The sequence below is a fragment of the Carya illinoinensis genome, chromosome 1 (assembly GCF_018687715.1).
Source record: "Carya illinoinensis cultivar Pawnee chromosome 1, C.illinoinensisPawnee_v1, whole genome shotgun sequence".
In the NCBI taxonomy this organism is placed as follows: Eukaryota; Viridiplantae; Streptophyta; class Magnoliopsida; order Fagales; family Juglandaceae; genus Carya; species Carya illinoinensis.
In genome coordinates, this window is record NC_056752.1 from 54,477,738 (window position 1) to 54,494,905 (window position 17,168).

Here is a 17,168-nt window from a genome sequence, read left to right on the forward strand (position 1 = left end):
ATAGTGCTAGCATAGTGAGCTAGCCATCAAAAGCATAGTCCTCTTTGTATTCCTATATATATCGTTGAATCATTTAAGGAATTCATAAGTTTGATAACAGATCAATAAGAAAATCTCTTCTCTCGTTCTCTCAATCTCTTGAAACTCTTTTTTTTTTTTCATTGAATTCATAACAGTTTAAATATTTTTAAAAAAATATATATCAATACATTAATAAGAACTTATTTAATTATTAAACAATAAAATATATTAAAAATAACATAAAATACATAAACGATGAAATTAAAGATACAAACTCAAACATGGTATGATTTTCCGATGGATGTGTATTAGTATTCAGAATTGAATCTGTGTAGCTGCATCACTAACCGTACGTTTTTCTGCTACCCACCAGTCATTTACTTTCATTTACGCATTTTATTGGCGTTTTATTAACATTTATTCATAAGAATGAGAAAATCTGAAAACCAGAGAGTTGAATTACGATCAACGTTTTATTTATTTATTATATAGGGGAACATTCCACTTTTATTTTAAAGGGTTTCAACCGAATAGATCATAGTGTCACTCATTGGACATCTACAGTTATGCTTTTGCAGGTGTATGATCTTATCATTGTCTCTTGAGAACCTCAAGAGCATGTGCTCTCATATTTTAAGCAATGTTTTCTGGACATTTATTTCGAATTTAGACAATTTAATACTTGAACTAAACAAAAGTTGGCTGGTCGGAGAAGGGGGTTATGGCAAGACGTAGGGTGGGATGGGGAAGTTATGGTAAGCAATGATAGTGGGCGGAAGTTACGGTATGCAGTGATAGTGGGCGACAAAAGTGGAGAGCTGCATGGGCATTAAAGTGCAGTTGGTGGATGGACGTACGGTGTGTACATTCGGTGACTGTGGAGCACTAGGTTTTTTCTTTTATTTTTCAGTTGAGTTTGTTTTATTTTGTTTTATCTGTTAGGATTAAATGAGAATGATTTGAAGTAGGTAATTCCCTTTTCTCTTTTAGAGGAGGATAGTGAGTCTTTATCCTTCTTTGGAGGATGAGGGTGAAAAATCCCTCTCCTATTTTGAAAGGTGAGGGTGGAATGAATTGTTTTTTCTCACAGACAAGTCGAGATGAACACTTCTGTTTTTACAGAGTTTCACATTTCAGAAGAACTGTGTCATTGAAAAGTTTTATGAAATTTTTTAGACAATGTCCGGCACAATAAAAATTGTGTGCATGAAAATGTATAGCCAATGAGTAGTTGACTTGTAATTAAGACTTATTTCCAGACTTATTTGAATGAATTGAATTCAAGCCTATATAAATAAATAAATACCACACAAAAGTTGGGTTACGTCCTTTTATTCAGAGAACTCTGAATCATAAAGTCGTGTAATTATTAGAGAGTAGCGACGATATTTGGTTTATCATAAACCTTATAACGGCAATGGTAATTCCAAGGAATTGGATAAAGCCTTAAATGCTAATGAAAAATAACATTAATTAAACTGACATACAAAAATGATTGATATAATATATATACACATACATTGTAGGGCCATATGCCAAAAGGCTTATGATCTGATTGGCATAGCTCCCAACCTTCAAAATAGAGGTGTTCGAAAACCCCTTCTTCCAAAGGGGCCCATATGCCAAAGGCCTATAATCTGATTGGCACAACTCCCAATCTCTAAAATGGAGGTGTTCGAAAACCCCCTCTTCTAAATGCATCATAAACAAATTAAAGGGTCCTCCGACCAAAGGACCTTAAAATCAATCAAATATAACGTAATATGTACAAAAGAATCGGACGCGCAGCACCAGCAGTCACCCAAAACGAGAAACCCACCTAAACACCATCACGAGCTGATTAGGCTTCCAAAACTCCACCATTTCTTCTTCTTCTTCATGGATGGAGGTAGATCTAGACACGAGACAACACAGCAAATTAAAATCATTAAAACTTTGCAAATGTTGATAATAAATATGATTGATCTAGTTTAATGCCAACGGTAATTTAAGATGTAGGGCCTTATCTTGGCTCTGTTCTATCATCAATAATGTTTATAATCTCTGCAAACCTTTTTCAATAGCTGTTTGCATAATCATTAGTTTTTCTTTATAATGTTCGTTTTATTAATAATTTTAGTCACAAATTCAGCCACCGTTTCTCTTTACTTGGTCCCTACATTCCCAGATGCCTCCGTCCAATGCATACGCAAATTAAGGATATAGCTAAGGAATGTGTTGTTCAGCATCTCGAGACTTTGAAGTTCAGATTTTAGGGGCTAGGTAACTGGAGAAAACATATAGATAGAAATTCAGTAAGGCATTGCTCCTTAACAATGAGTTGTCTATATCAAATAGAAGGCTTGATACACGCTTGCACTCAATTCCCTTGCCTTTTCTGCCAGTTCCTCTATCTCTAGCTCTCCTACAGTACTTGTATATTCCAGTATTTACCATCTTTATCTAGCAGTCTAATTTGAAAAAAAAAAAAGCTTCCAACTCCATTTGCATGCTGGTGTAAAGGTTGTCCCAAAATACCTTTGATTCAAAACTTAATCTTGCAGTATGTCCCGTCATGACAGTGGGTCAACTTGGAGCTGAACTAGTCGATTAGAGAAGTTAAACATAGACCTTAACTGTTATTTTGGTAATTTTACCTTTACTCATTCCTCCGAAGGCAAGTGGGGCTTTGCAAGTGAAGACTAAGGATAGAATAAATCCGGCCAAATGCTGAATACAAGCTTAAAGCTTTTCAATGAGTATGGAAACACCATTGAGAACAAGCAGAAAGAAAAAACAATTTAGGTTTCGGGTTTGATAGAAAAATCATTTCCAAGATCATCCTATGTACTTCAAGTGTCCTTTTCATTTGTATTATATTCCAGCAGATGCATATCGCGTAAGTTTACTGTTTACCTCCTTCCGGATAAATTGAATTGTAATGCACCTCAGCCCAAAAGCTCAAGAAAATAACTGCACAAGCCAAAAATCAGAAGTATTTTATAAACATACTCTAACCAAACAAGTCAAAATACCACAGGGTTAAAGATAGGGGCATGAAAATTTATCCATTCAGATTATCATAGTTACTAAAAATGATTCCTACCTCACTGATTAGTTGTTTAAATGGTGAAATTTAACAAGTTCGGTACCCAGCTTAAAGAAGTTTGATGATCAGGCCTAACAAGGGGAAAAAATCATAATGGAGGTATAGAACGAGCAACAAAGTCAATCAAGCCTTCCATAAGGATCGAATAATATTTAAAAACCCCTTTGCATCCGAAATAGTGATGGTCAGATGGTGAAGTTGATATTGATTGATTCAACTTTTTACATCCCCACTGTTTTAAAAGGTACATAAGGAGGGGCGATTTAGATTACTATGACAGCATGATAATCTAAAAGATTTCCACTGTTTTGATCTCCATTGGTTATAAAACATCACGCTCCACAAAATTGATGAAAAGCTTTACAGTTACCTCGGTTGGACTTCTGGATATGTGGAAGGATCTCAATATAGCATGTGTCCTTAAATGAAGTTAGCACAAATATCTTGACACCATACTGCATAACATATGGCAAAACATTAATTATTCATCAACCGAATAGGTTTTAACACAAAAACTATTGATATCCATGTAGAGGCTAACAAAACAAATTCAAGAAGCAAAAGGCACTAAAACACTTGAAGGAAAAATTAAATTAAATGAACCAATAAAGGGATAAGGCTGAGAAAGTTTTACAGGATATTTTAAAAAATGTGAAAAAAAGCAATAAATTCCATATGCCTGAATCAAACGGTTCTTTTGAGCACTCAAAATTATCTTCCATATGTACTCACTTGCAGCACATACTTCTATTCAAGTTCATTAACATATTAAAATAGAGATAAATACTTAAGTTTGTAATTTTGATCTCAAAAGTTATAAACTTCCCTTCTAAAAGAAAACTCAAAAGACCCAACTTCCGATTGTAATTTTTTTAACAGTAACTGCCATAGTATCCTCAACGACCTATGCTGTATTCCTTGTCTACAATTTAAAGGGAAAAGGAAGAACTGATGTAAAAAAATAAAGGAAAAAGGAGGAACTACCATCTACATAGGATATCATAAATTGACTCAAATATATAGAGTTTAGGCAATCAAGAAAAGAAGGTTAATGGTCAGTATTAAACTCTTAGTATTGCTTTCAATTTCAGAAAGGCAAAGGTAGCAGAAAGTAAAGGGAGAAGCAGAGAAAGTCCAATAGTTCCTTATACCCAATCTGCAGCAGCTTGCAATGTCACATGGTCACCCCATTCACCACTCCTATTTCATAAACCCAAAAAAGAAGGCATACAAGCATGAGAAATATGGTCATAAAGCTTTTAGCAAATGAAATACCATAAAAGCAGAGAATAGAACAATACTTGCTCATTTTCTTCAAATAGTCCTGGTAGGCCATGGGGACATAACCCTCATATATTCCCGGGTGAGACTTAAGCTGATGACATCAATACAGAAATTATCACGCTACTATAAAATTAAATATTGGCATCACAAAATAAGAACATATTCAAATGCAACCAACCTGTCGAATGATCTGTTCTCTTACAAAATCATGGTGCCCAGGAGAACGATACAGTTGATCAGATAAAGCACGAAACTGGAAAAATACAGACCAAAAAGATGTCTCTTAAGTTCATAATATTGGGAAATGCATAACTGCAAGGTATTACAAGAAACAACAATAGCTAATAACAATACCAACTGTAGCTGACAAAGAACCACACCTATAAATCATACAAGATTTTTTTTTCTTTCTTTTTTCTGAACTGATAATATGCTCAAATCAGACATTTAAATGGCAGGATTACCCTCAATCCCAAAAGAAAACTCAAATAAAGGTTTGTTACCTTCATCAGATGCTTATTAACTGTTAAATGCGCTTCCATATACACTAAGTCCCAAATTACTTGGGACCCCTATCCCACTTTGAAATTGGAGAAGTCTGAACCCTAACCATGCATTTCCATAAAAATAAGGCTGATTTCCTTTTGCAATATATAGCCTTCTTAGGTTATGGACTCAGGAAGAGAATAAAAGGTACGGTCAGCAACTGACATAAAACATGCACTATAAAGTGTCCGCTTACGTTGTGGAAATAAAAACTGATTACCCAAAAAAAAAATCTGCAGAGACATTTGATAAATTACACCACTCTCTCTCTCTCTCTCTCTCTCTCTCTCTCTCTCTCTCTCTCTCTCTCTCTCTCTCTCTCTCTCTCTCTCTCTTGTTTTTACTGTCCACAACATGGAAACTATCATTCACATATGCAAGAATTAAGTACTTAAGCAGAAAGGTAATGAGAAAAAAAACTAACCTGACAGTTACCATCTCCTTGAACCTTAAGCTCAATCAGCTCATATAACTGCAGTCTGAAACGACCAAATATCTTAACACCAGATATCCAACAATTTCAACACCTTTCTACTTGTAGAAACTATCCAGAAAGGAATATAAGGCACTAAAGTTTCTATAACTGATAAAAATGCACTCAAAACTTCTTGACAAACAAATCCAAATATTAACTTTGTCAAATATTATTTAACTGTGTGGACATAACATACTATCAACTTGATAATGTTTGCCAGATAGCATGGGAAACCATAAATCAATATCAGTAACACCCAATTCTTTAGGCTTTATATGAACAGATGCTTACTAAGTTGAATTGAAAGGTGAATTCAAAGTAGAAACAAGCGATTTAATGAAATATTTACTCTAATTCTCCAGCCATCCCCCCCTATCCCTCCTTTTTCTCCCTATACTAAATTACAACACTGCCCAAATACCAAACAACATAGTAATTACTTTCTAGTTTAAGCAATATAGTAATCACTTTCTCAACAAAGTTCGTCAAAATGAACTTCATAGTCCTGTCCTATCTTAATATCAAGAAACCATGTCCCACCAAAAAAAAAAAAAAAATCAGTCACCCATATATCCATCAGAACAGAAATCTAACATGATAGCAGCTCAAGGATCATTCAAAGGTTTCTTTTAATCATTTACCAAGGAATGGCTGCTTCCATAGATTTCATTTTTTTTTTTTTTTTTGGATAGGTAATAAGAAATTTTATTCCGAGTAAATAGGAATAGGCATAGCCCAAGTACATAGGAAGTGTACAAGAGAATACACCTAAATACAAACTAAAGCAAAACAAAATTAAAGAACAGCATCACAAATATTCATATCCCTCACTAGATTGTTCACCCAAAAATTTAAAGTGCTAAAGAAAAAATCCCTAAATTCCCCCATAGTGCATTCACAATCTTGGAAGCACATCCCGTTTCTCTCAAGCCATAAACACCAAAACAAACATGAAGGAATCATCCTCCACTCAGCTTTATTGCCTCCACAACCTGCAGCACCTTCCCAAGTAGCCAAGGAATCCAACACATGATAAGGCATCACCCAAGCAATGCCTACCCTTGCGAATAACTCATTCCACAAAACAGTCACCATTTCGCAATGAAGAAACAGGTGGTTAACAGATTCACCATCTTTTTTACACATGAAGCACCAATCCATCACATATAAACCCCCTTTTCCTCAAATTATCAGTAGTTAAAACTTTCTCCAGAGACACCAACCAGCAGAAAAATGAAACTTTACTGGGCACTCTAGCTTTCCAAATGCATTTCCAGGGGTACATTTTATTACCATGACTATTTAAAACCTTATAATAGGAATTCACAGAGAATCTGGACTTATTATCATTAACCCACAGCATCCTATCCTCCCTGATCAGATCAATCTTCGAATTATAAAGATTTACATAAAAATCAGCAGCTTTTCTCACTTCCCAGTCCTGTAAATCTCTAGAAAATTCCACATTCCAATTCAGCATATTGTTAGAAAACAAGTATGAATCAGCCACAGCAGCCCCTTTATTTTTAGCAAGCCTAAAAAGGCTAGGGAATGCTAATTTAAGGGGTGAATTACCACACCAAACATCATGCCAAAAGAAAATATTAGTCCCAGTCCCCACTTTGAAATTAATATTTTTGACAAAATCCCCCCATCCCATCAGAATGGACTTCCATAATCCCAACCCAAAAACCCCTTTTATTTCATTAGTACACCAATTTTCCCACATCCTTCCATATTTAGCATCTACAATCTGTCTCCACAATGCGTTTCTCTCGTTGTTGTATCTCCAAAGCCACTTCCCAAGGAGGGCTTTATTAAAAAGCCTTAAATTCCGCACACTCAAACCTCCAGTAGACACCGGAATACGAACCTTATTCCAACTCATCAAGTGAAATTTACGTTCCTCCCCAATACCATCCCAGAAAAAATTTCTAAAAATCCTCTCAATTTTTTTGACCACCCCTGCTGGAATAGGGAAAAGAGAGAGGTAATAAGTGGGTAACTTAGACAAGGTGTTTCAGGAGGAAAAAAAAAAATCTAAACAGAAAGTATCATATCTATGGAAACAGCCATTACTTGGTAAATGATTTAAAAAGAACCATTTATAAATGTATAACCTCGAGCACTCAATAACCAAGCATGCTAAGCATGGTAATAATAAGGGGCAAGGGCACAATACCTCTCTAGCAGCCTTTGGTGATCTGATATTTCTTCGTCAACAGAGGGTATTTTCTCATTTGTTTTAGGAACATGCTGAAAAACCAAATGAGGGAAAGCCTCAGTTGCAGTCTTTCAAATGCTAAAGGCCACCACAGCCACGACATTAGGAAAATATGTCTGCTCAAATGTATGCTATACTTGTTGCAAAGATTTTTTTTTTTAAATGTGCAAATGGGGACACAACTATAGCACATGGAAAGTATGAAGAAGAAAAACCCAGAAGGCAAAACTATCATCTAAAATTTAAAAGATCAATTAACTCCCACATACTTGAGTAGGAGGAACATCTTGTAGCCGCCGTCCAATCATTCATACCCCTCAAACTTAAGTAGGAGAAACGTCAAATCTGGCAGGGATAATTCATCCCCTTCAAAATTCCATGCACTCCTCCTCTCTCTCCAAGAATTTTTTAAATGAATTAATGACCAATTATGCTACTAATGAGATAATTTTCTTCATAAGAGATCTGAAAATTTTATAGCCATTCTATCCCAGACAGCACCCCAAAAAAAAGTAAGAAAATTCCTACAGCATCCCTAAAAAAGTAGAAAATGCTCGTTCTTCAATAAAAGCAGAACTGCCATTCTCCAAATGCTAGAATAATAAAATATATCCTATATCATTTGTGGAATCTGCTTTACAATGGCATTGACTTCAACATAGGTGAAACACAATATGCCATAACTGTCATATTTCCAAAAAAGATATTCTCTCTTATTTTTTCAAAACGGCATAACACTACAGATAACATATACAAGGCAATTCCACTTTTAGGCCTCTTTTGGGAGATGAGAATTTTGTGAATAATAGTGAAATGGTTTGAGTTAAGATGTTTTATTGGGTTTTGGGAAATGAGAGAGAAAAAGTCAAAAAAATATTACAAAGTTAAAATATTCTTAGAATATAAGTTTTTAATATAATTTTTCTTGTGAAATTTGAAAAAGTTGAATTATTTTTTGTGTTTTATTTGGAAGTTTCGGAAAGTTATAATGATTAGATGAAAAAGTTGAAGATTTGAAATTGAGAAGTGTTTGTGTTTGAGTAATGTTTGGGAAGGAAATAAGATGAGATTAAATGGGTTTAGATTCGCAAATGAGGCCTTAGTCTCTGAGCTCTTCAATTCTCCTCTAAGTTGTAATACATTGCAGAATCAAACAAAAGGAAAATGCATGTTACCAGCAAAACAACTTCAGCTACTATAACTAAAACTTGAAAAAAATATATTGCTTACAGGAACAGGAACCATCTGATTAAATCTTTTGCCTACTTCACCATCCAGAGCAAACTCATCTGTTATGTCCCATGTATGCAACAGGTCCTCCACATTTGATGATTGTTCTCGTGGGCTAGAGCATGAGCCGAAAATTTCAATTTCAGCCGCTACATCATTTTCAGTTGCCCTATGATCATCAGTCTTTTCTATTATGTTTATTCTGGAATCTGCATCCTCCGTCTTTCTGCCAGGATTATCTGCTGCTTTCTTATCATTTTCATGCCCTGCATATTGTTGGCGATCTAGCATAATAAGAAAAACACGAAATCGTACCAAAAATGAAAGTTAATCAGAATGGCAACAGCAAAGTTATCTTCACCAGAACTGTGATGTCTTTCTGAAGGACCAAGCCAATCCTGTGCAAGAACAGATGCTTGCAAATGCTCTTCCATGGCATTAGATAATCCAGAAACTTCAAAAGAATCGATTCGTGTAAATTCTTCTTGAAGAGCACGTGCTACAGCCTCATCATTCTCCACATGAGCATTCTCAGAAAAACCTTCTCTGACATACTCAACTTGACTCAAATCTTGGTCATATTGAGTGATGGTACTACAATAACCGCTATTTGTAAGGGTGCAAACATCTAGTTGATTGAGACCCCACCGAGTAACATCAGGATCTAGCTCATATGTTTTCATTTGCACATATTAGACCCAAAAGGAGCTCTTGACCCTTGCAATGACCTTGTTTTATCTCTACGCCCAAAAAAATTCCAATAATTGGGTGAGACAATTAAATAAGCCATAATCACATTACACCTAAAATACATATATGCATAACCCACTTAAGAGGCGCAAGAAAAAATCAACCAATAACATTTCCTAAGTTTTTTTTTTCCTTTTTAATCCTAAGTTCCACATGCACCAATTGAGTATTGAAATAATATCCTAACTCTTCACCATATTCTCATAATGAGATGCCAAAGAGATCATTGACAAGTAAGCACAAACAACTATCAATAAAATCTCCAAGTTCAATGCGAAATTTGTACACCTAATTGCATAGCATACACTCGACCTAGAAGACACGGAGGGTGAGAAAGTCACAGATACGATAAATGTAGATTATCCATTCATTTTATCATTTTTTATAAGTAATTTTAAAATTTACCCATAAATATTTTTTTTGCAAAGAGACTAATCGAAAATATATATTTAAAACTTTTAAAGACTAATAAAATATGCGGACTACTTTCAATCATATAGATGAAGTTTTCTATTGCAACATAAAACTGATAGATTTTTACAGTAATTCAAAACAAGGATCACAGACGTACCTTAATTAATTAAAATTTCAAAATTATTATTACGCCGAAAAAATCCCAAAATGTCTAAAACGTCCGTATTGAATTCACATCATGATAGGAATAGTTCAATCTATTCTGCACCCCATTCCCTTTATGAGCTCCAAACTCAATAATTCCGAAAATAAAGAAATAAAAATACGAGGACAAGGAACTCGTTCCATAGAAAAACTCAAACTTCGCCCATGAATGACAAGAATCGCAAAACCCTAAACCAAAAAACTTCACCTTTCTCAAATTTCCCGATGTTTAAGTTTAAAAAGACCCAATAAAATCATAAAAAAGAAAAAGAAAATACATATCCCATAGAGAGAGAGGCAGAAAGAATGAATTCTGCATTGCGTACTTCTCAAAAGCACAGAAACGTACCTCTGAGAATCCAAGAATGTTTTGAGGACAGCCCAAGGGATGATTGTGAAAGCAAGCGATGCCAAGAATCTTGAGAGAGAGAGAGGAGGAGGAGGAGGGGGGGGGGGGGGGGGGGGGGGGGGGGGGCAATGGAAGGATGGCAATTGCACGCGTCGGCCTTAGGAGTGATGAATATCGAGTAGCTAGGATTCGTAACGGAAAGAATATAATCGGGAGGAGTCGGTAAAACGTTGACGTCCGTTAATCTATTTTAGTGCCCGGTCCTATTTTTTCTTCAAAAGCGGCTTCTCCTCCTCCTATAAGTTACGTAATGTATATTATAACTCGCCGTGGAAAATTGAAGCCGCCACTTTCTGACGCAGCACCTACGAGGAAGATATCTTCAGGAGAACTAACCGACCTTGTTAATGACAACTCTCAATCGACCGGCATGTGTCATTATGACGGTGTCCTTTCCCTTTGGCTCTTTTCTTTTTTTCTTTTTTTTTTCATGCTTTAAGAAAACAACACGCATTAAAAGAAGAAATAATTCGAAAACACTGATGATAGGCTTCAACTTTTTCATCTTGTTTTTAATGTTGTAATTCACAATATCAGTCCTTCAAATTCAATTGTTGTGCTTCATGTCGTCTTCTTCCTATGGATGGATGGATGGATTATGGATATGCAATATGCATATTCTGAGAACATATATAAAGTTTTTGGTATAAAAAAATAATAATAAATAAGTTTTGAGGCCAACAATGAGCAAGTATTGAGCACCATCTATGTTTATACATGCACTCATGACTCATCTATGTTTATTCAATCCAGTACTGCACAATACATAATGCAGAGCGTAAAGGGCAGCCTTGTGCCTGACTCACGTATCCACTCTCCTCGTGAAGGAGTTGGGTAGGACGGAGAGAGGGCCCAGCCCATTACAATTCTCCCTTCTCTTCTTTCCCCCCAAAAAATAAGGCAATACTTCTCAGGTCATTCATTTCTACCAAGCATGTTAAACATGATAACCTTAGGTCTCCATGTTCCACAATTCAAACAAGTATTTTCTCCTGTAAGTGGATCCAAAAAAATTCTCTTTAAACGTTCTCTTTTGGATTCTATGAAGTCTTCTTCTGCAGCTAAACTTATGATGGGATGTTCGGGGACTCCAATATCTGTTGTCTCCATAATTCTGTTCACCATCTCTAAGATTTCACTCATTTTGGGGCGTGATTTAGCTTGCCGCACCAGGCAGCGGTTGGCTACAGCAGCTAACTTTTGAGCAGACCTGAGTGAATAATTTCCCTCGAGTTTGGGGTCCAAAATCAGCTCAAATTTTTTCATATTAGAGAGGTGTGGCCTGACCCATTCCAACATTTTTTGCTCGTTCTTGGGGCGGTTTCGATCAAAAGGGCGCCTGCCAGTGATGAGTTCATAAAGGAAAACGCCATAGCTCCAGACATCGATTTTTGATGTAAGATGCCCAGTTTGAATATATTCAGGAGCCGCATATCCAACTGTTCCTACAACCTATACGAAAATTAGGAAAGTCAGTTCCTCTATTTGTGCGAACTAGTATTAACATACATAGAGTGCATGAGACCACAATGGTCCCAACAACCAGAAGAATAAGACATGCAAGGAAAAAAGAAGAAGCATAAATACAAAGTCAGAATCTAACACATTATACAAAGATTATCTTGTCACGTACATCTATTAAAATGATCAACATAACGGAGGCTTTCAAAGTTAGAAAGAAGATAGATACTTTAGATGAAAAAGGTCATTATCATTAGAAAAGTTAGGAGATAGTTTCCTTGAATTTGTAGATGAGTTTAAACATAAAGAGCCATCTTCTTTTGATAAGTATAAATGGGACATCTTCCGAACATGGTATGTATCCCTAATTAATGAAAATAATTGTAAGACGCTAAGTGTGAGAAAAGCCAGTACAAGTGCAGTAGACATACCGCAGTTGAGACATGACTTAATCCATCTGAAGGCCCCAGCCTGGCCAATCCGAAGTCCGATAACTTTGCATTCCACTGGTCATCCAAAAGAATATTTGAAGACTTGAAATCCCTAAAGATAATCTGCACCAACAAAAAAAGTTTATGGAACAGCAACAAATAAGACAATTTTTTTTTTTCGGACTAGCAGCTTTGGTGCACAATAGATTATCTTAGAATTAAAAGGAAACAGTTCTACTAAAGCTTAGAGCCTTAGACTTAAGAGAATGCAAAATACCTGAAAATCCATTCCTTCGTGGAGGTATGCTAAGCCACGAGCAGCATCCTGGGCTATTCTCATTCTTGTGGCCCACGAAAGAGGTGTCTGAAATCGGCTGGATAAGTGATCTTGCACACTCCTGTTGGGCATGTATTCGTATACCAGCAGCCTCTGGATCCCTCTTTCATCATCCTCAGCACAGTGGCCCAATAATTTAACAAGATTTGGATGTTGAACAACCCCTAAAACGTTTACTTCTGTCACCCACTCTCTATGGCCCTGTCAGCAAGATATGATAACACAAAAATTGTACCTCTTAAGACGTTAAATATTTTGAAATGCTGCAAAGACAGACATATAACAGAGAAAACAATTATAAGACCATTTCCTTTTAGTTTTTCTTATTAAACTTCACCAATAAGAGGGTGAAGACAAATTTGTCTTTTTTTTTTCTTTTTATTTTATTTTATTTTATTTTATATTATTTTTTTATAAGGGTGAAGATAATATATTACAAAAAGCAGAACTGTAGTGTTTGTGGCATAAAGCTAATACATTAGTATCAAAAGTTCGTACCATTACCATGAAAAACATGAAAAATACATGTCTGAAAGTTTCTAATTTTCCTGCTGCAAACATTCTAACTAGGTTATTGCATAATCAAATACACTAGAAGCATATTTTCACTCGAGTACAGGAGGAAGAATAAGCTAGAAGCAACTTGCCTGCAATCCCCTTTTACTTAGTTGCTTAACAGCGACATCTATCTTTTTGTGAGGATCATCTGTGCTCCGGATCACGCCCCTATATACACCACCAAACCCACCCTCTCCAATCATGACAGAGCGGCTGAAATTCTTTGTGGCCGTCTTCATCTCTGAGAATGTGAATTCTCTGAGATTACTTTGTCTTTGAGACATGATTGCAAATGACTTGACAGAGGATCCAGTGCTTAATTCTGAGATATTCTGAGAATTGAATTCAAAACCAGATCTCCTCGTATCCTGGTCTGTGGACATGGATGTGGAGGTGGACCGAACAGAAATAGACTTCATAGTCCCTGGTTCATCATTTTTCTCTTTATTGGGGAAAGGAAAACACTTCATGGCCTCTCAAAACTGATTTCTTCACTGCATATCCAACAACTGTGTCATGATGGGGGAGAAAAAAAAGCCTGATGCAAGTAAGTAGCCAAGGCACCGTTTTATTAATAGACACAACTCCAAATTTGACTTGGATTCATAATACCCATGAATGTTTATGAAATACAAAAGTGCACCTTAAATTTTCCTTTCACTTATTTGAACAGACAATTGTCATTTATTTTGCTTAAATATCCCCATAAATTCACCATGAAAATAGGTAAGTTAAACAAAAACATTATTAAAAAGAAAGAACCAAATCTGCCAACAACAGGGTCCAACTCTCTTCCCAACAAGCAGAGATAGTTATAGACTTGAGAAATGCTATAGCTACAGAGAGATTTCACAAAATTAAACTCACAAAACTGATATCGCTTTATGTGATATGTTAGACCTAATTTACAATAAAAATAATTTTATAATTTGATATACCACACAAAGTCATGTCAGTTTGTGAGTCTGTGAAATCTCTTTATGGCTAAAGCATTTCTCGACTTGAGAAGTGTGATACTTGGAATATATAGCTCATCTCTTTTGAGTTTCCTACTGCCCTTCAAGAAATCCCCTTCACTCAGGGTTAGGGCTGAGCTCAGAAAAGTAATCCACCGTTTCTTTGCAATCTCCACCATTGTCAAACAGCTAAATATATTCACGTAGTCACCCTATGGTAACTTAACAACTTTCATTGCTACCGTGCAACTTTCTCACTTGAATACTCAGAATCCGGGGAATTCAATTATAAAACATCAGTTTCAAAAATTCAGCAGGCCAAAACTCAAAGATTGATAAGAAGTGATAAGAAGTGAAGGATAAAAGGTTAAAAGAATTGAAAACAAAGGATAAATTGATAAGAAGAATAGGAAGACTTACCTCTCATAAAATTCAAATAGATAGAAGTGAATGAACAATTTTATAACAATCAAAGAACTTTATTCTAGCAGTTTCCGAGCGAAAATCAACGACCGAGAAACAGATATGAGCGTATCCAGGGACACGACGAGAACTCCACGATCCACGGCAAGTCAATACCACGCAGCTGGAATTTAGCCCGCCAACCAAAAACCCCATTAGACAAAAAAGAAAAAGAAAACAGACAAAAGAATAAATAAAAAGTATGGAAGCGTAGACCCAGAAAGAGGAGGGGTCAGGGGCGTGTGAATGAGACGAGTTTATGGTGTGAAAAGGAAAACCGAGTGGGAAGATGGATGGCTTTTTTTTGGAGAAAGGCACGGAGAATGTAAATCGCGGAGACCGAGTCTCGTTGACCATGGGAAAATGTTATAAACATTCTAAGAACTTGATCATTTCATTCGGGTCGTCCTCATAAATTGCAGTCGGAAGTTGAAAACCCAGGGGAACGGTTGTCCGATTCGGCAAGGGATGTTTTACGTGTGCAGGGATTATTCAATTGAGTTTTACTATATGTAAATATGTATTAATATTGATTTATTTATATTTAAAATTTAAATTAATATTATTTAAATAAAATTTAGTTTTTAATCAATTACATAATATTAATGTATAAATTAATACATAATTATATTTATAATTATATTTTTTCTACTCAATTATTTATGGAAAGTGGAGTGGTTTAAAATTTTTGCTCGATTATTTTAATTATTTTTTATTTAATTATTGAGAAATTCACTAATGGTACAATTATGTATTTTTTTTTAATGATTAAATATCTGAAAAAATTGTTGACAAAAAATAAAAGGAAAATGAAAAAAATTTAAATATACTAACAGCCGGTTAGCACTGCTCATTTGTTATTATATAGTGAAAAATGATATTAAGAATAACTTGAAACTGGTGTATCCTATAAGTATAGATCAACGGAAACCAATGATATAGTGCCACGTAGGGGATATGTGTTATGAGTAGTGGGATGAGCTGTAGAGAACTTGGTCTCAAGTTCGAGACCGAAACCCTCCTTCCCATCCCCCCACTCTCTCGAACCTTAACCTCCCTCTCCTTCCCTCTCCTCCACGAAGATGTTCAACCCAAAGAGAGGTACATATATGTTCATTAACAGAAAATCAGCTATAACACGAAGATGCAACAGCTTGCCTAGCAATTTGATTATGCAATATAAGCAAAGGCAAAACGCATTAAGAAAATAACCATGAACTGAAGAGGTACATTCCTTTTTTTCTTTTTCTTTATTTTTTTTTTTTCCAGTTTTACATCAAATCCAATGCACAACCTGTCTTGGTGCCACAAAGAGGTGGTGGGTCACCTTTGAATGTTTAGTAGATGCTTGAACTGAAGATTCTCCAAGTGAAACCTCTATATTAAAGATTTCCGATAACTTTTCTACTTGATAAATATCTGGAAAATGTTGTATGAGGGGGGAAATGTGGTTGAATGTTTTGGCAATGTGGGTTCAGGCAAATGGGTTAATTGTCAATATTCATCCGTATTGATTCATTCATTTGTATAAATTTTATTCTCATTTATAGAAGAAAACTCAGTAGAAGCAATTTTAGAAGAATTTCATGTGAAAAGAGATATCAAAGATCTCTTCGAGAACAGAGGTGCAAAGGTGATCGTCGCATTGGTTTGTGGCTCGTGTATCGGTATGAAGTTCGCATGGTGTGCAGTAGTGTGGGTGGATGCAAAGGAAATCCGTTCGTACGTTTTGGGTATTATGTGGTCTTTTGGTGTAGTCAACTTTAGTAGTTTGTGATATACTCAACTGATGTGTCATCTTCTAAGTGGTCTCTGATAAAGTAGGCTTAGAGATGCACTGATTAGAAGCGTTTCTCAATAATATTCCACCTGCAAACTTGCAATAAAATTCATTGATCTAATGGTAAATGAAATATTTTTTAATGAGTTTGTGATTTTTTTAAATGTTCAATGAATTTAAACATATATTTGAAAAAAAAAACTAAAAAAAAAAAATGGTAATTCGGTGGCTCCCCTCTTGGGTAGCACCCTAACATAGTATAGTTGAGATTATGGTCTTTGCATTTTTTTTTATTATTATTTAGATCATGTTTGGAAATAAATATATCTCATCTCATAATTTTTCAAAACTTACTTTCTAAATATTACTTAAACACAAAATAATTTTTCATTTCAAATGTTTAATTTTTTTATCTAATCATTACATAATCGTCACAATTTTTTTAAACTTTCAGATAAAATATAAAAAATAATAAAATATTTTCAAATTTTAAAACAAAAATTATAATCAAATAATTTTTAATTTTATAATATTTGTA

General features: G+C 35.2%; 2 protein-coding genes across 7 annotated transcripts; both read right to left on the reverse strand.

The window, feature by feature from the left end:
- Positions 1–1,467: 1,467 nt before the first annotated feature.
- LOC122289049 (OVARIAN TUMOR DOMAIN-containing deubiquitinating enzyme 9) lies at positions 1,468–10,991 on the reverse strand. 5 transcript variants are annotated; one of them, XM_043095974.1, is made up of 12 exons: positions 10,586–10,991; positions 9,230–9,608; positions 8,869–9,134; positions 7,597–7,670; positions 5,364–5,418; positions 4,572–4,646; positions 4,411–4,484; positions 4,261–4,309; positions 3,480–3,564; positions 2,917–2,973; positions 2,658–2,748; positions 1,468–1,915 (listed from the first exon to the last, which is right to left on the reverse strand). In XM_043095974.1, the coding sequence occupies exons 2-11, from the start codon at positions 9,549–9,551 to the stop codon at positions 2,660–2,662; spliced, it is 1,146 nt and encodes a 381-aa protein (XP_042951908.1). In that variant the 5' UTR covers positions 9,552–9,608; positions 10,586–10,991; the 3' UTR covers positions 1,468–1,915; positions 2,658–2,659. The 5 variants fall into 5 exon arrangements, with proteins under 5 accessions (XP_042951908.1, XP_042951902.1, XP_042951925.1 ...); XM_043095968.1 differs by having other exon boundaries at positions 1,468–2,748; XM_043095991.1 differs by lacking the exon at positions 2,658–2,748 and having other exon boundaries at positions 10,586–10,986.
- A 272-nt stretch (positions 10,992–11,263) lies between these two features.
- On the reverse strand, positions 11,264–15,326 carry LOC122289046 (serine/threonine-protein kinase PCRK1). 2 transcript variants are annotated; one of them, XM_043095967.1, is made up of 5 exons: positions 14,809–15,326; positions 13,522–13,970; positions 12,815–13,075; positions 12,538–12,660; positions 11,264–12,097 (listed from the first exon to the last, which is right to left on the reverse strand). In XM_043095967.1, the coding sequence occupies exons 2-5, from the start codon at positions 13,900–13,902 to the stop codon at positions 11,561–11,563; spliced, it is 1,302 nt and encodes a 433-aa protein (XP_042951901.1). In that variant the 5' UTR covers positions 13,903–13,970; positions 14,809–15,326; the 3' UTR covers positions 11,264–11,560. The 2 variants fall into 2 exon arrangements, with proteins under 2 accessions (XP_042951901.1, XP_042951893.1); XM_043095959.1 differs by having other exon boundaries at positions 13,522–13,926; positions 14,809–15,325.
- Between the last annotated feature and the right edge of the window lie 1,842 nt (positions 15,327–17,168).